The sequence below is a fragment of the Zea mays genome, chromosome 4 (genome assembly GCF_902167145.1).
Source record: "Zea mays cultivar B73 chromosome 4, Zm-B73-REFERENCE-NAM-5.0, whole genome shotgun sequence".
Lineage (NCBI taxonomy): Eukaryota > Viridiplantae > Streptophyta > Magnoliopsida > Poales > Poaceae > Zea > Zea mays.
In genome coordinates, this window is record NC_050099.1 from 139893874 (window position 1) to 139920493 (window position 26620).

At 45.1% G+C, this 26620-nt stretch overlaps 1 protein-coding gene across 1 annotated transcript; it reads left to right on the top strand.

The window, feature by feature from the left end:
- Positions 1-3401: 3401 nt before the first annotated feature.
- Positions 3402-4531, top strand: LOC100276259 (uncharacterized). Its single transcript, NM_001150090.2, has 2 exons — positions 3402-4193; positions 4277-4531. Exons 1-2 carry the CDS (start codon positions 3900-3902, stop codon positions 4370-4372), a joined length of 390 nt encoding a protein of 129 aa, NP_001143562.2. The 5' UTR covers positions 3402-3899; the 3' UTR covers positions 4373-4531.
- The last annotated feature ends 22089 nt before the right edge of the window (positions 4532-26620 follow it).

The window sequence follows — 26620 nt, forward strand, 5'->3', positions numbered from 1 at the left end:
TCTTTCCTTCCTCGCACGTCCTAGCCTTAACGGTTATATCGGAAGGAGTCAGGCCACCGCCATGTCCAAACCGGACAAAACATTCCCCATCCTTATCCTCCCGGTGCTCCCCAGCCTTCATAACCTTGGGGTTGGACCGTACGAGTTCAGATTGAGTGACTGCCCATACAGTCTTGAGTGGTTGTACTTTTCATGAGTACAGGTAGTGAAGGATGACAAACCGGTCCTTATATGAGGGGACAATCCTTCTGCTCACACCTAAACCACCTGAGCCATCACCTTAGGCCCTCCCCTAAACCAGGGAGTCCCTGATCATCCCACTCACAAGGTGATGAGGGTGAATACCCTTCATCACACACTTTTTGAAAACATCATTTGGTCACAACCACTGCCCCTTTTCTCATCCCACATTTTGTGCTCAAAAGATGTATGTTAATGCGGGCTATCTCTTTGCTCACAATGCAATTATTCCATCCCTTAATCCCGGCTTAGGTAGTGGTAGAAATAATAGGTAAATTATGCATCAAGGGAAGGATGGACTTGCCTTCGTCGAAGCTTTCCTGACACAAAAGATTTATCTTAGAGGGGTCGGGTTCCTGCCCTTCTTCCGGAGCTACAAATTCTGGAGGATCGGATCCCTCTTTCGCTAACAAACACAGATAAGGAACAATACATCAATCATGGTGACTTGGTGGGGTGTGCCAATTTTTATACATTATTATTTTTGTGCCCTATAATTTATTTAAACTATTTTTGGTGCATAAAATATCAGTAAATGAATATATATATGAAAATAGGAAAAAGAAATGGAAAAAGGAAAAAGAAAAGGGATTCTTAGCTAGCTGGGTCGGGGGGGAGATTTCGGCCCAGCCGAGCGCGGGCGTGCGCGCGGGCGCGGGCAGGCGGCCACCAGGCCCGCCAGTGGGGGAATGGCGCGGGGACGGCGCCGTGGGCGTGGGCCCACATGCTAGAGGAAGGGGGGCTGACGGCGTGGAGCGGTGACCAGGGGGCGAATCGGCCGGGGCCCGACCGCCGGTGAAGCCCCACGGCGGTTCTCCGCCGGGGCTCCGGTTCTGTGACGGGGGAGTGGTGGTGAAGCACGGGCGGGGGTAGGGGATCATGGGGGTAGATCCAATTTGGCCGGAGGGTGCCTGGGGTGGCCGGTCCATGGCGCGGTGGCGAGCGCTCGCGGCGGTGAAGTCGCCGATGAGGCTTCCGGGCGCAATAAGCGAAGAGGAGGTGTGTACTAGGCTTGCGACAGAGAGGCGAAGCTTAAGAGTTAAAGACCATAAGCCACCAGAGAGAGGAGGGCAGAGCTCACCAGAGAGGGGAGGGACGACGGCGCCAAGCTCGATTGGGCCCGAGGGAGGGAGGTGGAGTGGCTGAGGCCTGGTGTGGTGGAACAAGGGGCTCGGGGCGATCCTTTTATAGGTGGCCGGGGAGGGGGAAGGGAGGAGAGGTGGCGAGCACCGGCGAGCTCGCCATGATGGCGGTGATGGCGCAAAGTGGCGTTGGGACGGCTCGGGCAGGCAGGGGGTGGGGGGTGAAGGGTCGGCTCGGGCACAGTGTGTGGGGGCGCATGATGCCAATCGAGCTGGTGAGCGCGTTAATGGCGAGGAGATGGGGCGGACGGTGGCCGGCGGCGAACGCGCCGATAGCCTGGTCACGGGCGAGGGGGAGAAGGGGCTGACAGGCGGGGCCCGCCTGCCAGAGAGGGGCGGTCGTGAGGTAGGGGAGCGCGGCTGACGGGTGGGGCCGGGGTGTTAGGGGTGGGCACGGGCGCGCGGTGATGGGCTGCTTGGGCCGCGGAGGGAGAGGGGGAGGGGCGGGCGCGCGCGAGGGAGGCAGCTTGGGCCGGAAGCGGCCCAGCCGAGGGGGGGTTTTCCTTTCTCCTTTTTTCTTTTTCTATTTCTTATATCTATTTTCTATTTCTATTTCTTTTATCTCCTTTTCTCTTGAACAAATAAATAGCTAAAAAATCTTGGGTGCTAGAAAAAATATTAATCTATGTGAGGTGCTTCTAACAATCAAATGCATGCATATGATGAGATGACCTATGGGGTGGAATTTAAAGAGAGATAAAAAAGGGGTTAGGATATTAGGGTTCCAAACCTCGGGTTGAAATTTTGGGATGTTACAAACCTACCCCACTTAAAGGAATCTCGCTCTCGAGATTCAGACGGGGCTTGAGAAAAGGTAAGGGTATTCCCTCCTCAAAGAGTCCTCACTTTCCAAGGTAGCTTCCTCTTCTCCTTGTCTGCTCCACTGAACTTTACAGAGTCTCCGCCTGTTGTCCGCATAACTTTTCTGCCGACTCTGAGCTTCAAGTAATCTTTTGCGGATCAGGGCATCTTTCTCTTCAGCCTCTTTAATAAAGGCAGGCCCTTCTTGTAACACCCCAAGTGTTACCTTGGCTATGGCACCTATACACTAATGACTGTGATCACATGTGGAAGAAACTTAAGGAGAAGAGCATAAGAACCTTGGAGACCATGGATTAACCAAGAAATGTGAATAACTGTGACACCCCAGGTGTCAGTTTTGTGTTATGTCGGGAGATTTATCCCAATCTCAGATGCTAAGTGAAAATTTCTATTTCTCGCTCACGTATGTCTCTGATTATTCAGACTATTCGTACACTTTTGATCGAATTCGGAGTTATTCAATCTCGCAAAAGGCCAAATTCGGAGCCTGTTAAAACTTTTATCCTCAGCACGAATGCAAACTCGAAGATCATTCTCGAATTATAAATCTCATTTGAAGCTCATTAAATCAAACTCTCGACGACTGTTATCTGATCTGAGCCCGAATCGAATTCCTCGAACTTCGATCGATGTTCGACTATTTTAATCCGAATCCATACTCTCAAAAGGAATACTCGATATGTCGCCCTCTAATCAATTTTATCCGACTCGGCCAAATATCTCATGTCCGAACCGAACGCAAAACCCCGTATCGACAGCGATTTTAAAATACCACGATCCGATTTCTCCGACTAAAAATTCAAAACCGATCAAATCTCAGGACGATTTATTTTCGAATCATGCGCGAGGAATTATTTCCGAGCAAAGTGAAATCCAACTCTCGGCCGAATTAATCGCTCAATCGTCCGTTCGTCGAAACCCAAATTCGCTCTGTTCTCCGTAGAGACGAAATCCACAGGAACATTTTTAGTCCGGAAAATAAATTAGCGCAGCCCGAATTCGTATTTTGGGCCAAGCCCATTCTAGCCCATTAGGCCCATTAAGAAACCCTAACCCTAGCCCATGTCTATAAATAGGATCCCTCTCCCCTTGCCCTTGGCAATTTTGCACTCCCACCCCTCACAAAATTTCAGCCGCCACTCTCTTCCTCCTCCCCACGCTGTCTTCTTCCTCCCCTTGCTGTCTTCACCAGCGCTCGTTCTCACATGGAAACCAGCTGCGCGCAGGAGTGTGGCAAGGCTTGGCCGATGCCCTCTGTTGCCGCCATGGCATCTCCCTTCCCCAAGCTCCAGCGCGCACACGGCAGCAGATCGTGGTGCCCCTCCCTGCAAGCTCGAGTTTCCCCATGGCGCCTGTCCCCGGGCATGGGCGAGCTCCTCTCTGCCCTATGATTTTTTCCATGGCTGTGAGCTCCCCCTGGCTGCCATTTTCCCCTGGCTCCCTCTGCTCGCCCCCTTCCATGGCGTCCGCCTCCCCTGCTCTTCCCTGCCCGGCCAGTGAACGCCCAGATCCTCGCCTCCCTGCTCCACACGCCCCAGCCATGGTGTTCTCCACTTCCCTGTCCATGGCGTCCAAGTTCCCTGCGCCCAGTTCTTCAATCCAAAAACAGCAGCAACATCTACCTCCCCTTCCCTGCGCTTGCCGTGGCTGAGCTCGCCCCCTGCCAGGAGCACGCCATGGCCGGATCCCCCTGCCATGGACGTCGCGCAGGAAGCCAGCGCCCCTCCCTGCGTAGTTCCATTCCTCCATGGCCGCGAGCTTTTCCCTTGCTGCGACTACCTCCCAAGGACAGCGCGCAGTGGCCTCCCCATGGCAGTGGTCTGCAACAAGAAGTCGCAGGCTACATGTTCGCTGTTTTGCGCAGCAGCCCCGACATCTTTGCGCGCTGCCGGCTCGCTGTTTTGTGGAGCCCCGTGGACAGCACGCCGTCGACGGCCGCCGTGCGTTCGCTGTTTTGCGCAGCCCCGTCCGCGACGCCGTAAGTCCTCGGTGAGATTCCTCGCTGCCCTTGCTGCTGTCATTTTTTTTGTGCGCGGTAAAACTGTTGAACCACTGAGTAATGTTAATCGCAGCTAGACGTTGCCGCGGAGCCGCGCGCGATGCATGTTTTGGTGAAGCCCCTAAACCGTGGACGCATGTGCAACCCGAATCCGAGTTTGACAGGTTGATAGACTTATGATTTACTATTGATGTGTTTCGATTGATGGCATGCATACAAATATGGTGTATATTAATGTTGAATATGTGTGGCTGCGATAATTATTTTGTACGCCATAGGAATTGGTCGCGGATGTATTAATTGATTGTTAAAATGCTTCTTCGTAAAATATTGTGTTCGCGCGGCAAATTTAAATAAAGCCTAAAGCATGCTTGGTGGTTTCCGCGATCGGCTAATGAGTTGGTCTAGGATAATTATATTTATGTATTCATCGTTGGTGTGGGTTAAATTAGGTGAAAATGTAAATTAAGTGACATTTATTTGATGTCGGAAGGTGAGATAGGTTAATTTAGAAAGGTGAGTTATTAAACATGTGTATACCGGAGTGCATTATGGTGGTAATTGCGTTAAGTTAATTGGTAGTGTCTCGAGTGCACGCCATAATATGGTTGTATGCGAGACATAGTAAAATAAGGTGTGCTCGATGGGGATGATCAGTCGTTGTAGGTGGAAATTGTCTTTGCTTAAATAGAGAGGTGGTGACATGCCGAAGTAGTCATCGCTTCCTCTATGTTTTTATGTCGAGTCAAAATGTGGGGTACTAGTGGTACGCTAGGCGGTGTCCAAATAAATTAACCGGTCGATGTGGTAGTGGTCGTGCGTGATTTATTGTTAGTGAGTAGTTGGAATTCCAAGCTATATGAGGATTATGTTAAAAACTAGTAGGCGGCGTGTAACTGCGTTCGTATGGTGAATATTAGGTCGGTAGGTATTGTTGATGCCAGTAGCAAATGTAGTCTTATGGAGTTTTACGCCATGTGTAAATGCCTCCACGATAGACCCCAAAAATGTGCTATTTAGGTGACTTGTGTGTTAACTAATTCAAGTTGAGCAATGGTTGAGAAACACTGATCAATCGGCCCCAACCCATGTTCTTGAGTTACGATGTCTAAAAAGGTTCGCTAGGTATTCTACTGTGATTAGCCAACTCATGTTAAATAGGAGTCGATTTCGTTAAGTGTTGATATATATGTGTTGTTTCGGATTGCGATGATAAGAGGCAAGCCGACGTGTAGGATGTATAGCGGGCTATGCCGTTGCTCTAGTTAGCCGACTTGTTAGATGACTTGGTTAAACGCGTAGTCGCGATGAATTGTGTATTGTAGTCTAAATGCGTATGGTTACAGTCGCAGATGAAAAGTATTAGTGCTCATGTGATGCCTAAATTAAAACGCAAATGGTTGGGTGCTTATCGGGGAGAATGTGTCGTTGATTGGTTGTAGTAGTTTTAGTGCACTAAATGACTTGAATAAAATTTGCAAGTCGACTTGTTGGTTCTAATTTGATTGTCTTAACTCAATTAAATAGTAAAGCGTTAGAGTAATTCAAGTCGCTCGAACGCGGCGATTCGTGAATTCTATAGGAGCTGAATTTTATTGACTGATGTTTTGGACTGCACGCACTGTTTTAGTTGTGCTGTATGTTTGATGAACTAAATTGTGTTTTCTGTAGATATATGCTATAGAAAAGTGGTAGATAACTTTATTATCCTACTTGTGTTAAAATTTGACAGCCATAGGACTAACAGTTTAGGAGTTATGCTTTTTACAAATTCAGTAACTGAATCTGTCCAAATTCTGTACAGATTTTAGAAACTGCATTGTTTGCTCAATTTAATGTTGCAATCTGTTCATGGTCGTTATAAGAAAGTTGTAGATGATTTTCTGATCTTGCTTGTGTTAAAATTTCATAACTAAAGGCCTGACGGTTTAAGAGTTATGAAATTTACAAACTGATTGCTGTGTTCTGTCCTCTGTCAGAACAGATTTCGAAAACTGAATTGTTTGATTCAGTTCAACATAGAATCATTTCTTGGTAATTATAAAAGTTATGTAGTGCTTTTTCTGAGCTTTCCAAAAAGTCTTGGATCACTCTTTTTGGTGGTCTAAAGATTTAGTTATGAATGTTTAAAGTCTGAAGACCGAATCTGTCCAATTCTGTATAGCAAGGTCTTCTAGTGTCTTTTATCCTTAGTTAAATATGGAATCACCTTGAGATGTTTATAAATAATTTGTAGAAAATTTAATTAGCTTTCCAGAAAGTCTAAAATCACTCTGTTTGGATGTCTGAATCTTCAGTTGTGATTTTTTGAAGTTGCAAGTCTGAATCTGTCCAAATCTGGACAGTGCTGTTGTATTAGCACGTTTTGACCTTGCTAAGTGCTGAATCATGTTGTAATGACAATACCAAAGTTGTAGAGAACTTTTTAAGCTTTCCAGAAAGTCCTAGTTTGATATTTTTGGACTAACCATTGAAGAGTTATGATTAAAACAAGCAACTGCTGTATTGCTGTCCAAAAATCTGCAACTGCGCATTTGATTGTTTTGTTCACCTTTTGGCTAAAAATGTTTAGTTAGCACTTAATGGATATAGACTTGTAATGTCTAAACTTAGTGTAGGAAACGGGTGACGCCTAAGAGGGGGGGTGAATTAGGACTTCTAAAACTTTTACTAAACTAGGCCACAATTAAATCCCTAGAGCAAAACCTATGCAAATAATCAAAGCTAGAATGTGCAAGCTAGGTTTTGTCTAAGTGTTGCTATCTCTACCGCAAAGGCTAAGTTTCAATCTACACTAAATAAGTATGATTACAAGATTGAAACTTAAATGCTTAATATAAATGCGGAATGTAAAGAGCTAAGTAGAGAAGCAAACTCTCGTGGATGACGCCGATATTTTTACCGAGGTATCCGGAACCACGCAAGGTCCCGACTAATCCTCGTTGGTGCCCCTACGCAAAGGGAAGCCCACGCGAGGGCCAAGCACCACGGTCGAGTAACTCCGTAGAGAGCCACGGGCCTTCTCCACGCGCAAGTGGTGCTCCGCTTCCGGCTCCTCTCGGACGCTCCCCGCCGTCTCCACTATCGAGCTTCCGGCCGAAACGCCGCGGGCCTCGTTCCCTCCGGTACACGGTGGCGGCCGTGACACAAACGCGGTTGTCACGGTCTCGCAAGACTCTCGCCCCACTCGGTACAATTACAACGACTCACGCAAGAGCCGAGGGGTTGTGAGGTTTATCTAAACTCACTCAACAATCTAGGGTTCACCTAGAGCAAGCGCTAAAGCGGTCTAACTAACCTAAGCACTTCGCAAAGCACCTACGCTAATCACCGAGTGATTCTATTAAGCACTTGGGTGTTTGAGCACTTGGAAATATGCACTATGTGTCTTGGTATGTTGCTTGGGCTCTCACACTAGAGAATGGCCGGTTGGGGTGGTATTTATAGCCTCCACACCCCCAACTAGCCGTTGGACAGAAAGCAGCAGCTTTCTGTCGTCGGGTGCACCGGACTGTCCGGTGCACCACCGGACACTGAACAGTAGATGTCCGGTGCACGCCACGTCAGCCGACCTTTGGCGCCTGTAGCAGTCGACCGTTGGATCCGACCGTTGCCTTCTGCCCGTTGGCACACCGGACAGTCCGGTGCACACCGGACAGTCCGGTGCTACAGCCAGAGTGCGCCTTCCTGCGGCCTCTCTGCGCAGACTGTCCGGTGCCTCACCGGACAGTCCGGTGCGCCACCAGGCGCTGGCTGACAGCCCTTACTTTGGATTTCTTCGCTGATTTCTTCGGGCTTCTTTGTTCTTGAGTATTGGACTCCTATGCATCTTTTTATGTCTTCTTTTGAGGTGTTGCATCCTCATTGCCTTGGTCCAATTCTCTTCGCATCCTGTGAACTACAAAACACAAACACTAGAAAACTTATTAGTTCACGGATTGTGTTGTTCATCAAACACCAAAACTCAATTAGCCACATGGCCCGGGGTCCATTTTCCTTACAATCTCCCCCTTTTTGGTGATTGATGACAACACAACCAAAGCAAGCAAATAATACAAGTATTGAGTGAAAATATGCAATCTACTTGCTAAGATGCATGATTTTCCCCACAATGTGATATTATGGACTCCCCCTAACTCCATAATTCACTTACTCCCTATTTTTGGACCAAAAAACCAAAACCACTTGAAAAGCCATTTGTAGATATAAAATTTTAAATGGGTGGTGTTTGGTGTTTGATATGGTTTGCATTGCTTTGGTCCCTAAACTTCTCCCCCTTTGGCATCAACCACCGAAAAGGAAGACAATAAAAGCATGTGGGAAGAAAATAAAAGCTTGCCCTCAACAAGAATTGAATCAAATGATATCACTAGAAGGGTATTAAATTAAGCCATGAATGATACCAGTTGTAGGAGTCCTTAAAAGATTACTCCCCCTAAATGAGTATTCTCCTTTAGAGAGAGTTTTTCTCCCCCTTTAGAGATGAAGAAATACTCCCCCTGACAGAGATCCTCTACTTAGGGAAAAAGCATGTGAAAATTAGAGGAGCAAGACATGATTTGAAAAGACTAACTTCCCTTATGCATAGGTAACAGAATATGAGATAACTACTTATGCATTTTTAGCAACATGGAAGCATATGATATGAATTATAGTCTAATCAAATATTGGAGAAGACATGTAAATGGTACTAAATGTAGTCTCAAAAGATACCAATTGAAAGTCAATGGCGAGCTTGAGAGACATGAGAGTTCTTGGAGATTTTGCAGTGGAAGATTGTTGTCTTTCTCCGGGGACCTTATTTTCCTTACAATGAGACTATCACATGAAATAGACTTGAAAAGGTGTTAGTCTCAAAGTGTTAGATTATAGAGTAACCTCCCCCTAAAGGTGTGCATACAAGTTTTGAAGACTTGTAGGAGACATGCACTTTGATTTGATATCAAGAGGGGCAAATTATCCATAATCCAAACTTTGGCACATATAAGTTAAATGATACACTTTGTAGAAATCAAAATTTTCAATTTATGCATCATTTACTATGGAGTGATATAAAAGCTATGTGCCGTGCTTTAACTAAATATTTTAAGCCATGTAGGTTTGCTTAAGTATATGAATTTAGAACAAGCAATCCTACCATATGATTTACCTAGTATGCATGATTTTAAACAAAAGTGCATAACAAATGTAATACTAGGCAAGAAAGGTAAACTAGATAAAAGATAAATAGATACGCATATCTAAAAATGAGAAATACAATAAAACTAGTTACCTTAGTCATGGGTGGGAAATTTGGGTCCAAAATTTTCACTAACCCACTTGGCAATAAACTTGATCCAGTATGATGTATCCCATGATATACATCCCAATTTAGCCAAGTCTCCAAATTTCCCAAGGACCTTCGGTCCACTCACTTCCCTTTCGGGATCCAAACCTTCTTGGTGCTTTTCATGGTTGAAATTATCTCCTTTGGCACCCAGATGCGTTTGGCCCCCTTTCCTTTGTTGGCTTGCTTGTTGGCCTTGATTGCTATCACCTTTCCGTTCTTTTTCTTCTTGATCAAATATGGTGTAGCATCCTTTTTGTTCACCTTTTTGATGTAGGTGTTGGAGATTTTGCTTGATGGCTTTTGCTTGAGCTTTCGCCTTTGTTTATCCCCGATCATCGCCTTGCATTGGAAAGACTTGTGGCCTTCCATGTGGCATAGTCTACAAATCACAGTTTCTCCCTCCATAGGCTTGTTCACTCCCGCAGTGGTGTTATCCTGTGAAGGTCGGATTTGTTTGGCTTTGCCTTTCTTGTCATACAAAGCCTTGCCAAGGCGAGCCACTTCTTGCTTTAATTGTTCATTTTCCTTTGCAACCTCATCCGAACATGTCTTTACAACAATATTCTCAACAACGACTTGGTTGCAGGGGTTAGAATCATCAATTAAATCAAAGCAGGAAGTAGAAGCATCTTTCTTAATTATTTTAGGTATTTCAACTAAAGATGCTGCTGGGGTGCTACCAATGTTTTCTAGCTTAGTAGTTAGCTCATTATTGTGTATGCTAAGAATTTCCATTTTCTCTAGCAAATTTTCAATAGCTTCTTGGGAGCTAGCTAACTTAGCCTTAAGTTTTTCATTCTTTTTAATAAGGCTATCATCAGTAGCAGTGGATGGAGCACTAGATTCTAATAGCTCAATTTTAGTTGATAGCTCACTATTTAAGTTTGCAAAAGTTTCAAATTTTTCTAGCAAACCTTTGTAATCATTTTGAGAGCTAACCAACTTATTTTTCAAAGTTTTAAGTTGAGTTTTTTGCTTAGTGCAAACATCCTGGAAAAATTCTACGGCTTCCGCAAGCTCATCTAGAGAGGGCTTTCCCTCACCTTCATCATTACTACTACTTTCATCACTAGAGGATGGAATGCTTTTGTTACCTCTTGCCATAAGGCATTTGTGTGATGACCGTGATGATCGTGACGAGGACCGGTGGCTGCGTGTCCTTGGAGGTTCATCTTCACTTGAAGAATCATCCCAAGTTCTAACACTTGTTAGCGCCTTGCCTTTGCTCCTCTCCTTTTTGGGTTTGGCCATATTTGGACAGTTGTCCCTGAAGTGACCCTTCTCCCCACATGCAAAGCATCCTCTCTTCCTTTGCTTTTTCCTGTCAATGTTAAAGAGAAGATCCTCGACCTGCAGGGGCACACCCATTAGATTAATCTTGCGGATCATGCCCATTACCTTTCCGACGCGTCGGATCGTTTCTTCGTCCTCGGAGGATGATGTGCATGGTTGATTATCTTCATCATCATCACTCTCTTCTTCACTTGAGGAACTTGGAGTGGGAGCCTTCTTTTTGCCCTTCCTTTCATCACATGCAAAAGCATATGGTCTTGAGGAAGTTGGCTCCTCTCCCCGACTCATTTTTCGCGACATCTCAAAGGCCGCGATTTTCCCAATCACAATGGTCGGGGTCATGTTGCTTAAGTCCTCCATGTTGTGAAGGATGGTGATGATGCTCCCATATCTTTGTTGTGGTAGCAGGGAGATAATCTTCCTCACAATGTCCGCATCACCTAGCTTATTAATGCCAATAGAATTGAGCTCATTGATAATTAGATTCAAGCGAGAATACATGTCTCTAACAAGCTCATCATCTTTCATAGCAAAAGAATTATACTCATTTAAGACTAGGCAATGTTTTTGCTCACGGACATTGGATGTGCCGTCATGGAGCTCATGCAATTTTAGCCAAATCTCATTAGCAGTTTTCAGGGTAAATACTTGATTGAAAATATCCATGCTAAGAGATTCATACAGGCAATTTTTGGCTCTAGCATTTAAATGAATTTCTTTTTCTTCACTCGTGGTGGGTTTCTCGGGATTCTTGAGGGGTTTCATCCCGTCACGAGTGACTCTCCAAACACCTAGATCAACGGCCTCTAGGTAACAAGCCATTCTAGCACTATAATATGGGAAGTTAGTGCCGTCGAAGTGTGGTGGCCTATGGGTATCCATCCCTTCCTCTAAAAAGCGTCGGCTCTTTTAGCGGTGAAGCTAAAGCGTTTCAAATGAGCCAAACCGGGCTCTGATACCACTTGTAGGAAACGGGTGACGCCTAAGAGGGGGGGTGAATTAGGACTTCTAAAACTTTTACTAAACTAGGCCACAATTAAATCCCTAGAGCAAAACCTATGCAAATAATCAAAGCTAGAATGTGCAAGCTAGGTTTTGTCTAAGTGTTGCTATCTCTACCGCAAAGGCTAAGTTTCAATCTACACTAAATAAGTATGATTACAAGATTGAAACTTAAATGCTTAATATAAATGCGGAATGTAAAGAGCTAAGTAGAGAAGCAAACTCTCGTGGATGACGCCGATATTTTTACCGAGGTATCCGGAACCACGCAAGGTCCCGACTAATCCTCGTTGGTGCCCCTACACAAAGGGAAGCCCACGCGAGGGCCAAGCACCACGGTCGAGTAACTCCGTAGAGAGCCACGGGCCTTCTCCACGCGCAAGTGGTGCTCCGCTTCCGGCTCCTCTCGGACGCTCCCCGCCGTCTCCACTATCGAGCTTCCGGCCGAAACGCCGCGGGCCTCGTTCCCTCCGGTACACGGTGGCGGCCGTGACACAAACGCGGTTGTCACGGTCTCGCAAGACTCTCGCCCCACTCGGTACAATTACAACGACTCACGCAAGAGCCGAGGGGTTGTGAGGTTTATCTAAACTCACTCAACAATCTAGGGTTCACCTAGAGCAAGCGCTAAAGCGGTCTAACTAACCTAAGCACTTCGCAAAGCACCTACGCTAATCACCGAGTGATTCTATTAAGCACTTGGGTGTTTGAGCACTTGGAAATATGCACTATGTGTCTTGGTATGTTGCTTGGGCTCTCACACTAGAGAATGGCCGGTTGGGGTGGTATTTATAGCCTCCACACCCCCAACTAGCCGTTGGACAGAAAGCAGCAGCTTTCTGTCGTCGGGTGCACCGGACTGTCCGGTGCACCACCGGACACTGAACAGTAGATGTCCGGTGCACGCCACGTCAGCCGACCTTTGGCGCCTGTAGCAGTCGACCGTTGGATCCGACCGTTGCCTTCTGCCCGTTGGCACACCGGACAGTCCGGTGCACACCGGACAGTCCGGTGCTACAGCCAGAGTGCGCCTTCCTGCGGCCTCTCTGCGCAGACTGTCCGGTGCCTCACCGGACAGTCCGGTGCGCCACCAGGCACTGGCTGACAGCCCTTACTTTGGATTTCTTCGCTGATTTCTTCGGGCTTCTTTGTTCTTGAGTATTGGACTCCTATGCATCTTTTTATGTCTTCTTTTGAGGTGTTGCATCCTCATTGCCTTGGTCCAATTCTCTTCGCATCCTGTGAACTACAAAACACAAACACTAGAAAACTTATTAGTTCACGGATTGTGTTGTTCATCAAACACCAAAACTCAATTAGCCACATGGCCCGGGGTCCATTTTCCTTACACTTAGGTTAACATACGTTCCATGATTAATGTGCTTGCTTGCTGTAGTTGATTTTGATATAGGAGTTCCGTAGTTAGTGATGCCTATGTCGTATTCAAGCTTACGTCGTCTTGGTTGGACTTGTGTGGGCGGTGACGCTTTTGCGCAGTCAATAGGAGAACTAATGGAAAGCCGTGTCCAAATAAATAAAATGTGCGTGCTTGTGATGTTGTAATTGTGTTGCGTAAATAAATAACATGTTGTTATCTTTTTAACGGTGTTAATGTTGAACGTCGATAATGTGTAGATAACTAAAGCGAATGTGGTTGTTACGGTGTCTTCCATTTTATTGTTTAGTTCGCCACTGTGTCCTTGTATGTTTTGTGCTACTTTCATTATATTCATACATATGCATCTTGCATCTCATTTAGGACCGAGAGGTGACGACCGTGCAAGTGATGTGGTGCCAACCACAAGATGCAGTTGGTGGACGTACTGAAGGATGGTGGACTTAACCAGTGGATGCTCGCCAAGCGAGTACCTCCCCCAGCAAACACTATCTAGGTGTTAAACTAAAGGCAAGCCCCGGTTTTATGCATAACCGTTTATATATGCTATTTTACTACACTTAATGTTTGTAGGTTTGTACTGTGCACTTAAGTGTAGGAGTTGACTGAAACCCTAGTTGCATGAACTCAGGATTCCCTTTGAGATGGATACTAGTATGCTAGGTCGAGTAGCTGCTTTATTAATTAGGATCTCGGTAGAAGTCGAGTGATTTTTCTAGCACTCGCGCGAGGTCAGGAATTGGTTGTATCCACTTTGATAACAGAATGGTGATGGTCTGTGGACACGGGTCCATGGGGACGCGTGGTCTACGAGATGAAAAATGGAATAAGGATTAACGTGCGGATACCTGTGTCAAGCGTTTGAACGTACTAAGCACATGCCGAGAAATATGGTAAATCGGTAAGCCTAGTACCTGAGTGAACCTGGCAGTGGACATATCCCCTCACGCGACCTGAGACGAGGTCTCCCATTCCGGTTATGGTGGGTACAAGTGCGGTCACTGCACGACGGCCAGTCGGGGTCAGTGAGGCATTGTACGCCAAGGCGGTGAGCCCTGATCTGCTGACGGGGAATCGATGGGGACGGTTGATGTGTGTGGGGACGGAGTGCCCCTGCATGTCGTGTGTTTAGGTTTACCTTGCAAGGATAAAAACTCGATTCGAATCGTCTGCTTCTCGCAGCTAATGAGACTGCTTGATCCATTGTACTGCATTGAGTAATAAGTGGAAATGAGGTGACTGACAAAAAAGGTTGATTGCTTAAAAATGTTTGATATCATGTATGAGTAGCTAGGTACTCATCTAGTTTAAAGAGGATCATACTAAAACTTGAAAAGCTAAAACTTGATTTTAGACTCAGCTAGTGCTTTTGGCAAACCAAACCCCTCAGCCAAACAGCTGCATGTCTAGAGGTAGAGGAGTAGACTCCTCACACCGGGTAAGTCTAGCTGAGTATTAGTATACTCAGCCTTGCTGGTGGCACAATTTTTGCAGGTACTTCTTAGGTTGATTGGTTGATGGTGTGACTTGGCCTTCATCCCTGCCACCGGGATAGATGGTCGAGTGGGTTATTGCTTCCGCAGGAGAGGACCAGGAGGAGTAGCGTGGCCAGGCTTCGCCATGTTACTCGGTTTTTCTCCGTTAGTTATTTCCGCTGCATTAAAATTTATGGTTATTATTTCTGAAACTCCGATAATGTAATCACTAATGATACTTATTAAATTGTGGTATTATGTTTTATTGTATTTCTCTGTGCCTCACCTTCGAGTGAGCTAGTGGTATTCGATCCTGGTTAAGTGGCTTTATCGGACTAGATCCGAGGGACTGACGGGTTATTCCTATTTAAGTGTGGTCTAGCCTCTAAGGCGGGACTTAGGCACTTAAGTTGGAATAATTCGGGCGGTTCCGCCACAGCTGGTATCGGAGCGAATACCAGTACAGAGAAATCAATAAGTCATGATTACTAACCTTTTCTAAAGTAAAACTTGCTTAGAAACCAAGTTGGATAGATCGTCAGGACGATAAGGATAGACCTAGTACGTGAAGCCTTAGGAAATAGATGGGTAGCTAGGTGGCTAGTTATTTAGGCCATAAAGGCTACTACTACTATTAATAAGGATGCTGTATAAGCACCCGAAAAATTAGTTAGGTCTGAGGAGACGACTAGAATGAGCATGCATCATGATTGTCGCATTATAATTGTCTTTTGTGCATCAACATGCTTCTCTCACCTTTATTCCAATGAAAAGAACTTGTGAGTAATGTGATGTACTGCTATGTTAGAAATGCCTTACCTCGTGTCGGATTGGTAAGTCTTGACTAGGTCGTGGTATGTATTTCTCTTGCCTTGCTTTCTAGAAGGTACGATAGTTGTTCATTCCATTTTGCCTCTAACCAAAAAAAATGTTGTCTGTCCTGCTCATGAAAAGACCCCCCCTTCCCCAAATAATCTAGTGGTTCCCTAGTGAAACCTTAAAAAAATCAAATCACATGCTTGTGTTGGTGTTTTCTGACCCTTGAGTGTTTTACCCTTGAATTTACACTTGCACAGCTTAAAGACCACCACAACTTGACCGCTATACCAACCCAAGTCTCCTTGTGCGCTTGTTACGTCAAAAAAATTGTTGTTTGGTGTCTAGTTGCGCAATCCCTATCAAGGCCATGTTTCTTTCCATAAATCCTTGCTCCTAAAACTTCATAGCATTTCTATTAATCATCCTGGCTGATCCTGTTTGCCTACCTCTCCTTTTGCATGGATCTGGTGATCTCTTTCCTTGTGAATCATGTTGGCTTTATCATCCGAATCTCTGGATCCCTTAATGATTCTGCCCCGTTATCTGGGTTATCTGCCATAACCCGTTCTCAAGTATCAGATGTTGATCTGCCTAAATCTCTTATTCCTAGTCAATCTCATGCTCTTTCTCCGAGAATCATGACGCTTGTTTTATCAACTTATCTCTAAATGGCATATCCATGTGGATTAAATGGATGTTGCTGTTATCTTTGGATCTCTCATGTCTCTAAAAGCTTATCATTCTCGATCTCATGGTTGGTTCCTCCTCATATTAAATATCGTATCAATCTTTGGCTGATAATCCTCGTGATGATCATAAAATAGTTCTCTGAGTTGAAGAAAATTCTCATGTGATGCTCTTTTGCCAGCAATCTCTGCTTCAACTTCGATCACATTCTTATTTTCTGAGCCATACTCTCATGGGCTCCATCTATCTGTGCTATGTGGATTTCTCATTGGTTGCGTTTGGTAATGGTGTTATGACTAACGACTGATGGTGCCGCGACGAAACTGAGAGCCTACTATGGTGCACACATGGTTGAGCTACTCGGCACGCGTTGGTATCACGGTTAATAGTCGTGATCCGTTACGAGACTATACTGATATGCTATCTTTTGTGGACACTCTCAGAATGATCGCTGCATTTTTTTTTCTCAGCATGCCGCGATATTCTACCCAAATCTATCTTCAGTATCCTGTCAGATCCCATCTCATAAATTTGCATTTATCTCCAGCCTGAGAGTTACATGCTTCTCCACCCTTAAATATCCTCATTCGAATCTCGGGACGAGATTCTTTTTAAGGGGGGAAGGCTGTGACACCCCAGGTGTCAGTTTCGTGTTATGTCGGGAGATTTATCCCAATCTCAGATGCTAAGTGAAAATTTCTATTTCTCGCTCACGTATGTCTCTGATTATTCAGACTATTCGTACACTTTTGATCGAATTCGGAGTTATTCAATCTCGCAAAAGGCCAAATTCGGAGCCTGTTAAAACTTTTATCCTCAGCACGAATGCAAACTCGAAGATCATTCTCGAATTATAAATCTCATTTGAAGCTCATTAAATCAAACTCTCGACGACTGTTATCTGATCTGAGCCCGAATCGAATTCCTCGAACTTCGATCGATGTTCGACTATTTTAATCCGAATCCATACTCTCAAAAGGAATACTCGATATGTCGCCCTCTAATCAATTTTATCCGACTCGGCCAAATATCTCATGTCCGAACCGAACGCAAAACCCCGTATCGACAGCGATTTTAAAATACCACGATCCGATTTCTCCGACTAAAAATCCAAAACCGATCAAATCTCAGTACGATTTATTTTCGAATCATGCGCGAGGAATTATTTCCGAGCAAAGTGAAATCCAACTCTCGGCCGAATTAATCGCTCAATCGTCCGTTCGTCGAAACCCAAATTCGCTCTATTCTCCGTAGAGACGAAATCCACAGGAACATTTTTAGTCTGGAAAATAAATTAGCGCAGCCCGAATTCGTATTTTGGGCCAAGCCCATTCTAGCCCATTAGGCCCATTAAGAAACCCTAACCCTAGCCCATGTCTATAAATAGGATCCCTCTCCCCTTGCCCTTGGCAATTTTGCACTCCCACCCCTCACAAAATTTCAGCCGCCACTCTCTTCCTCCTCCCCACGCTGTCTTCTTCCTCCCCTTGCTGTCTTCACCAGCGCTCGTTCTCACATGGAAACCAGCTGCGCGCAGGAGTGCGGCAAGGCTTGGCCGATGCCCTCTGTTGCCGCCATGGCATCTCCCTTCTCCAAGCTCCAGCGCGCACACGGCAGCAGATCGTGGTGCCCCTCCCTGCAAGCTCGAGTTTCCCCATGGCGCCTGTCCCCGGGCATGGGCGAGCTCCTCTCTGCCCTATGATTTTTTCCATGGCTGTGAGCTCCCCCTGGCTGCCATTTTCCCCGGGCTCCCTCTGCTCGCCCCCTTCCATGGCGTCCGCCTCCCCTGCTCTTCCCTGCCCGGCCAGTGAACGCCCAGATCCTCGCCTCCCTGCTCCACACGCCCCAGCCATGGTGTTCTCCACTTCCCTGTCCATGGCGTCCAAGTTCCCTGCGCCCAGTTCTTCAATCCAAAAACAGCAGCAACATCTACCTCCCCTTCCCTGCGCTTGCCGTGGCTGAGCTCGCCCCCTGCCAGGAGCACGCCATGGCCGGATCCCCCTGCCATGGACGTCGCGCAGGAAGCCAGCGCCCCTCCCTGCGTAGTTCCATTCCTCCATGGCCGCGAGCTTTTCCCTTGCTGCGACTACCTCCCAAGGACAGCGCGCAGTGGCCTCCCCATGGCAGTGGTCTGCAACAAGAAGTCGCAGGCTACATGTTCGCTGTTTTGCGCAGCAGCCCCGACATCTTTGCGCGCTGCCGGCTCGCTGTTTTGTGGAGCCCCGTGGACAGCACGCCGTCGACGGCCGCCGTGCGTTCGCTGTTTTGCGCAGCCCCGTCCGCGACGCCGTAAGTCCTCGGTGAGATTCCTCGCTGCCCTTGCTGCTGTCATTTTTTTTTGTGCGCGGTAAAACTGTTGAACCACTGAGTAATGTTAATCGCAGCTAGACGTTGCCGCGGAGCCGCGCGTGATGCATGTTTTGGTGAAGCCCCTAAACCGTGGACGCATGTGCAACCCGAATCCGAGTTTGACAGGTTGATAGACTTATGATTTACTATTGATGTGTTTCGATTGATGGCATGCATACAAATATGGTGTATATTAATGTTGAATATGTGTGGCTGCGATAATTATTTTGTACGCCATAGGAATTGGTCGCGGATGTATTAATTGATTGTTAAAATGCTTCTTCGTAAAATATTGTGTTCGCGCGGCAAATTTAAATAAAGCCTAAAGCATGCTTGGTGGTTTCCGCGATCGGCTAATGAGTTGGTCTAGGATAATTATATTTATGTATTCATCGTTGGTGTGGGTTAAATTAGGTGAAAATGTAAATTAAGTGACATTTATTTGATGTCGGAAGGTGAGATAGGTTAATTTAGAAAGGTGAGTTATTAAACATGTGTATACCGGAGTGCATTATAGTGGTAATTGCGTTAAGTTAATTGGTAGTGTCTCGAGTGCACGCCATAATATGGTTGTATGCGAGACATAGTAAAATAAGGTGTGCTCGATGGGGATGATCAGTCGTTGTAGGTGGAAATTGTCTTTGCTTAAATAGAGAGGTGGTGACATGCCGAAGTAGTCATCGCTTCCTCTATGTTTTTATGTCGAGTCAAAATGTGGGGTACTAGTGGTACGCTAGGCGGTGTCCAAATAAATTAATCGGTCGATGTGGTAGTGGTCGTGCGTGATTTATTGTTAGTGAGTAGTTGGAATTCCGAGCTATATGAGGATTATGTTAAAAACTAGTAGGCGGCGTGTAACTGCGTTCGTATGGTGAATATTAGGTCGGTAGGTATTGTTGATGCCAGTAGCAAATGTAGTCTTATGGAGTTTTACGCCATGTGTAAATGCCTCCACGATAGACCCCAAAAATGTGCTATTTAGGTGACTTGTGTGTTAACTAATTCAAGTTGAGCAATGGTTGAGAAACACTGATCAATCGGCCCCAACCCATGTTCTTGAGTTACGATGTCTAAAAAGGTTCGCTAGGTATTCTACTGTGATTAGCCAACTCATGTTAAATAGGAGTCGATTTCGTTAAGTGTTGATATATATGTGTTGTTTCGGATTGCGATGATAAGAGGCAAGCCGACGTGTAGGATGTATAGCGGGCTATGCCGTTGCTCTAGTTAGCCGACTTGTTAGATGACTTGGTTAAACGCGTAGTCACGATGAATTGTGTATTGTAGTCTAAATGCGTATGGTTACAGTCGCAGATGAAAAGTATTAGTGCTCATGTGATGCCTGAATTAAAACGCAAATGGTTGGGTGCTTATCGGGGAGAATGTGTCGTTGATTGGTTGTAGTAGTTTTAGTGCACTAAATGACTTGAATAAAATTTGCAAGTCGACTTGTTGGTTCTAATTTGATTGTCTTAACTCAATTAAATAGTAAAGCGTTAGAGTAATTCAAGTCGCTCGAACGCGGCGATTCGTGAATTCTATAGGAGCTGAATTTTATTGATTGATGTTTTGGACTGCACGCACTGTTTTAGATGTGCTGTATGTTTGATGAACTAAATTGTGTTTTCTGTAGATATGTGCTATAGAAAAGTGGTAGATAACTTTATTATCCTACTTGTGTTAAAATTTGACAGCCATAGGACTGACAGTTTAGGAGTTATGCTTTTTACAAATTCAGTAACTGAATCTGTCCAAATTCTGTACAGATTTTAGAAACTGCATTGTTTGCTCAATTTATTGTTGCAATCTGTTCATGGTCGTTATAAGAAAGTTGTAAATGATTTTCTGATCTTGCTTGTGTTAAAATTTCATAACTAAAGGCCTGACGGTTTAAGAGTTATGAAATTTACAAACTGATTGCTGTGTTCTGTCCTCTGTCAGAACAGATTTCGAAAACTGAATTGTTTGATTCAGTTCAACATAGAATCACTTCTTGGTAATTATAAAAGTTATGTAGTGCTTTTGCTGAGCTTTCCAAAAAGTCTTGGATCACTCTTTTTGGTGGTCTGAAGATTTAGTTATGAATGTTTAAAGTCTGAAGACTGAATCTGTCCAATTCTGTATAGCAAGGTCTTCTAGTGTCTTTTATCCTTAGTTAAATATGGAATCACCTTGAGATGTTTATAAATAATTTGTAGAACATTTAATTAGCTTTCCAGAAAGTCTAAAATCACTCTGTTTGGATGTCTGAATCTTCAGTTGTGATTTTTTGAAGTTGCAAGTCTGAATCTGTCCAAATCTGGACAGCGCTGTTGTATTAGCACGTTTTGACCTTGCTAAGTGCTGAATCATGTTGTAATGACAATACCAAAGTTGTAGAGAACTTTTTAAGCTTTCCAGAAAGTCCTAGTTTGATATTTTTGGACTAACCATTGAAGAGTTATGATTAAAACAAGCAACTGCTGTATTGCTGTCCAAAAATCTGCAACTGCGCATTTGATTGTTTTGTTCACCTTTTGGCTAAAAATGTTTAGTTAGCACTTAATGGATATAGACTTGTAATGTCTAAACTTAGGTTAACATACGTTCCATGATTAATGTGCTTGCTTGCTGTAGTTGATTGTGATATAGGAGTTCCGTAGTTAGTGATGCCTATGTCGTATTCAAGCTTACGTCGTCTTGGTTGGACTTGTGTGGGCGGTGACGCTTTTGCGCAGTCAATAGGAGAACTAATGGAAAGCCGTGTCCAAATAAATAAAATGTGCGTGCTTGTGATGTTGTAATTGTGTTGCGTAAATAAATAACATGTTGTCATCTTTTTAACGGTGTTAATGTTGAACGTTGATAATGTGTAGATAACTAAAGCGAATGTGGTTGTTACGGTGTCTTCCATTTTATTGTTTAGTTCGCCACTGTGTCCTTGTATGTTTTGTGCTACTTTAATTATATTCATACATATGCATCTTGCATCTCATTTAGGACCGAGAGGTGACGACCGTGCAAGTGCGATGTGGTGCCAACCACAAGATGCAGTTGGTGGACGTACTGAAGGATGGTGGACTTAACCAGTGGATGCTCGCCAAGCGAGTACCTCCCCCAGCAAACACTATCTAGGTGTTAAACTAAAGGCAAGCCCCGGTTTTATGCATAACCGTTTATATATGCTATTTTACTACACTTAATGTTTGTAGGTTTGTACTGTGCACTTAAGTGTAGGAGTTGACTGAAATCCTAGTTGCATGAACTCAGGATTCCCTTTGAGATGGATACTAGTATGCTAGGTCGAGTAGCTGCTTTATTAATTAGGATCTCGGTAGAAGTCGAGTGATTTTTCTAGCACTCGCGCGAGGTCAGGAATTGGTTGTATCCACTTTGATAACAGAATGGTGATGGTCTGTGGACACGGGTCCATGGGGACGCGTGGTCTACGAGATGAAAAATGGAATAAGGATTAACGTGCGGATACCTGTGTCAAGCGTTTGAACGTACTAAGCACATGCCGAGAAATATGGTAAATCGGTAAGCCTAGTACCTGAGTGAACCTGGCAGTGGACATATCCCCTCACGCGACCTGAGACGAGGTCTCCCATTCCGGTTATGGTGGGTACAAGTGCGGTCACTGCACGACGGCCAGTCGGGGTCAGTGAGGCATTGTACGCCAAGGCGGTGAGCCCTGATCTGCTGACGGGGAATCGATGGGGACGGTTGATGTGTGTGGGGACGGAGTGCCCCTGCATGTCGTGTGTTTAGGTTTACCTTGCAAGGATAAAAACTCGATTCGAATCGTCTGCTTCTCGCAGCTAATGAGACTGCTTGATCCATTGTACTGCATTGAGTAATAAGTGGAAATGAGGTGACTGACAAAAAAGGTTGATTGCTTAAAAATGTTTGATATCATGTATGAGTAGCTAGGTACTCATCTAGTTTAAAGAGGATCATACTAAAACTTGAAAAGCTAAAACTTGATTTTAGACTCAGCTAGTGCTTTTGGCAAACCAAACCCCTCAGCCAAACAGCTGCATGTCTAGAGGTAGAGGAGTAGACTCCTCACACCGGGTAAGTCTAGCTGAGTATTAGTATACTCAGCCTTGCTGGTGGCACAATTTTTGCAGGTACTTCTTAGGTTGATTGGTTGATGGTGTGACTTGGCCTTCATCCCTGCCACCGGGATAGATGGTCGAGTGGGTTATTGCTTCCGCAGGAGAGGACCAGGAGGAGTAGCGTGGCCAGGCTTCGCCATGTTACTCGGTTCTTCTCCGTTAGTTATTTCCGCTGCATTAAAATTTATGGTTATTATTTCTGAAACTCCGATAATGTAATCACTAATGATACTTATTAAATTGTGGTATTATGTTTTATTGTATTTCTCTGTGCCTCACCTTCGAGTGAGCTAGTGGTATTCGATCCTGGTTAAGTGGCTTTATCGGACTAGATCCGAGGGACTGACGGGTTATTCCTATTTAAGTGTGGTCTAGCCTCTAAGGCGGGACTTAGGCACTTAAGTTGGAATAATTCGGGCGGTTCCGCCACAATAACCAAAAGCATTACCCAAGCTTTTGTGCACTTACCACCTTGGGCAAGAAGGGAGTAAACCCTAGACCCCTCTTGAGCCCCTATCTCCTAAAACCATGGTTGAAGGGGGGAGAGATTAAGCAAATGTGCAAATCATGACCAAACCTTTGGCCAAAGTTAAGTAACATATTAATCAACAAATATGGAGAGGAAACATTGCAAAAAGACCCCTTAAGAAACCCCAAATCCATTCCTTAAGTAGAGAAAGAGCTAGAGCTCTCTAATTCTCTCTAAGTCAAAATCTACACCTAATCTAAAGATCCACCATGTTCACCTTGTAGATGGCACCAAAACCACCTAAGTTATATACCAAAAATGTGGCATACCACCTAAGGCACCCCCTGGAAAAAGTTGAGACCGAGCCCTTGACGTTTGACATGTCTTGGCATCACTTTTGTCGCGAAGTGGGCAGGGAGACAAGCCAGATTTGGCGTCCGCATATCTTCTAACCTAGGGCTTATCTTCCCTTGGAATTCACATACAAGAGATAGCCATAGGTGCCAGGAAGAGGTCTGCGCCGGATTTTTGCCAAGATTCTCACGTTTGCGATCTCAGCAAGCTTTTGAACACGGGCAGATGAACACCTCCACGTGTTCGACGCGTTCTGCGCGTGCCAGAGCACGCCCGCGCCCGACCCCGCGCGCTCCGTGCCACGCCAAGTCGTGCCCGCGTTGCCTGCTCGCGCCCGCGCCTATAAATCACCCTCAGGCGTCGACCGTACTCCTCCACGCACGCTCGACCTCACCGGAGCCCGAAACCACCGACGTTTGCCCCGCTCACGGCGTGCCCGCGGCCACCCGAGCCGCTGCCACCGTAGATCGGCCAACAGACCCCTTCCCAGCCACGTCTGACTCTTGGAAGAGACCGTGCATGCCTCGGTGAAGCTTCCCGAGCAAGGAATCAGACTTTGCTTCGTCGGAGAAGCCAGTCCACGGTCGCCGGACTTCGCCCGACCGCCGGTGAACGTAGACCGGGTAATCCTCTGCTCCATTCTTCGATTCCTTGTGCACATAGCCTCTACGTCACCCCGTGGAGCTCATCGTGCCATTTGATTGAACCAGATCGCCGTGGTTTAGCCGGAACACCCGCCGCCGACGAGATCACCCGCCTGCGCACGTGGACCGACCGATTCCGGCCACCTCCGCCGTCGAGCCGTACACCGCTGTGACCGCCAGGACCTCCCGGAGCCAACCCCGCCCCTCGCCGGACCTCTCTCGCCGCCGGTAAGCCACGCCGCCCTTTTCTTTTCCGCGGGTACTGTTTAAACCTGGGGAGGGACCGCGGGGGAGAAGAAGAAAAGGCTAGGGGGTTTTGTGCATTGTCAGTGACTCAGGGGAATAGTAGTGCAGGGGTATAACTGAGAGGATTAGTTTGGAAAGAACCCGAGGTCTTCGGTGCAAAGTGGTTTTTCCAGGAAACCTTTTTATTAATCTGATTTAAATTCAAACAGAACTTGAATAATTCATATCTTCTGTTTTGTTCACCCAAATCGAGTCAAACCAATTTTGCCACATCTTAAATAATGTAAACTACTTAAGAAAAATATAAAACCCCTAAGTGTTACAGAAAACTTTAAGGTTCTGATTTAAATATTGATTTGACCAAAAGCTAAATAATAGGAGGAAAAATAGTTTCACTGTTAGACTGAGGTTAAGAAAATTTGGAGAAGTACCTAATCACTTCCTAACCTGTTTAAAAATAATAAACCTCTCTGTACACCCAGTTAAGGTAGAGTTTACCATTTAAATCCTTTTTAACCTAAAGTTAGAGAAAATATTAATGGAGGGTTAAATAAAAAACCAGGGAGCCCCCATATTTTTGTTAGTCTACTTATTCAGTATAGTTCACTAGAAAAATTTATTATACCCTGGTTTAGTGTAAAATAATTGGGATACCTTCTATTTTAAGAAAATAAGGAAAACTTAGAAAAGCCCTAGAAAAATAACCCCAAGGTGACAACACCCCAAACCTTAGGATAATTAATGTTTTGTTATTAAGAAAAGGGAAAAAAATATGAAATCTACTGTTTGACATTTTTTAAATAACAAGATAGTAGAAAGTGCATTTTTGACATTAAACTTTAGAAAATCACAACTAAATAACCACAAATTGACCTTCTGTGGTTTTTGGCACAGAAGCATGTGATTACTGTTAGATACCAACAAAAATGACCCTTAGGACAGAACCCACTCCTAGTTAAGAGTTGTAGTGCAAAGTGACCCCCTTTGCCCAACTTTTGTTATTTTTGTCCAAGGCATACTATTTTTATTCTGGACCTCAAATTCCTAGAACAGACTATAGTGACCAATGGTAACCCACTGTAATTTTTACAGAATGTTTGGAAAAAGTTAAACCACTGTTGTAGTTCAAACCCACACTAGAATTCATAATTAGAAAATGAAAAAGGGAAAATTTATAGTGGAAACTTGTGTCACCCTAACCCAACTAGCAAAACTTTTTTTAAATTGCCCATTGAAATATGTAAGGAAAATACAAATCTACAATGCTTATCCCTAACAAAACTCCAAACTTAAGTTGATAAGCATACACCACCAAGAGCCAAGTAAGACCAAGAAACCCTAAGTTACTAAACTAACTTAGTTTTCTTTTACTTAGCATAATGTTTACCAAATCCTGCATAATCATGGCATGCATATTCTTATTCATTGCATTCGATAGAATGCAACCTCGCTGACGGAGAGTACGTCCTTGTACCGGAGCAAGGAGCTGCTCAGGAGGTAGCCCCGGATCCAGCACCAGAGCCTACACCAGAGGATCTGCCTGCCCCAGCTTTGGAAGGCAAGCCCCGGTTTATGCATAACCTATTTATTATGCTATTTTACTACACTTAATGATTGTAGGATTGAATGTGCACTTAAGTGTAGGAGTTGTTTGAAACCCTAGTTGCATGATCTCAGGAATCCCATTGAGATGAATACTAGTATGCTAAGCCGAGTAGCTGCTTTATTAATTAGGGATTTCGGTAGAAGTCGAGTGATTTTTCTAGCACTCGCGCGAGGTCAGGAAATTGGTTGTATCCACTTTCTTATCATAGTGATGCTGGTTTGTGGACAACAATCCATGGGGATTGGTTGTCCATGGGATAAAAATTGGAATAAGGATTAAGGTGTGGTACCGTGAGTCAAGCGTTTGAACGTACTAAACACATACCGAGAAATATGGTAAATCGGTAAGCCTAGTACCTGAGTGAACCTGCCCGCAGACATATCCCCTCACGCGACCTGAGACGTGGTCTCCCATTCCGGTTATGGTGGGTACAAGTGCGGTCACTGCACAACGGCAGTCGGGGTCAGTGAGGCATTGTACGCCAAGGCGATGAGCCCTGATCTGTTGCCAGGGAATCGATGGGGACGGTTGATGTGTGTGGGGACGGAGTGCCTCGCCATGTCATGTGTTTAGGTTTACCTTGCATGGATAAAAACTTGATTCGAATCGTCTGCTTCTCGCAGCTAATGAGACTGCTTGATCCATGCT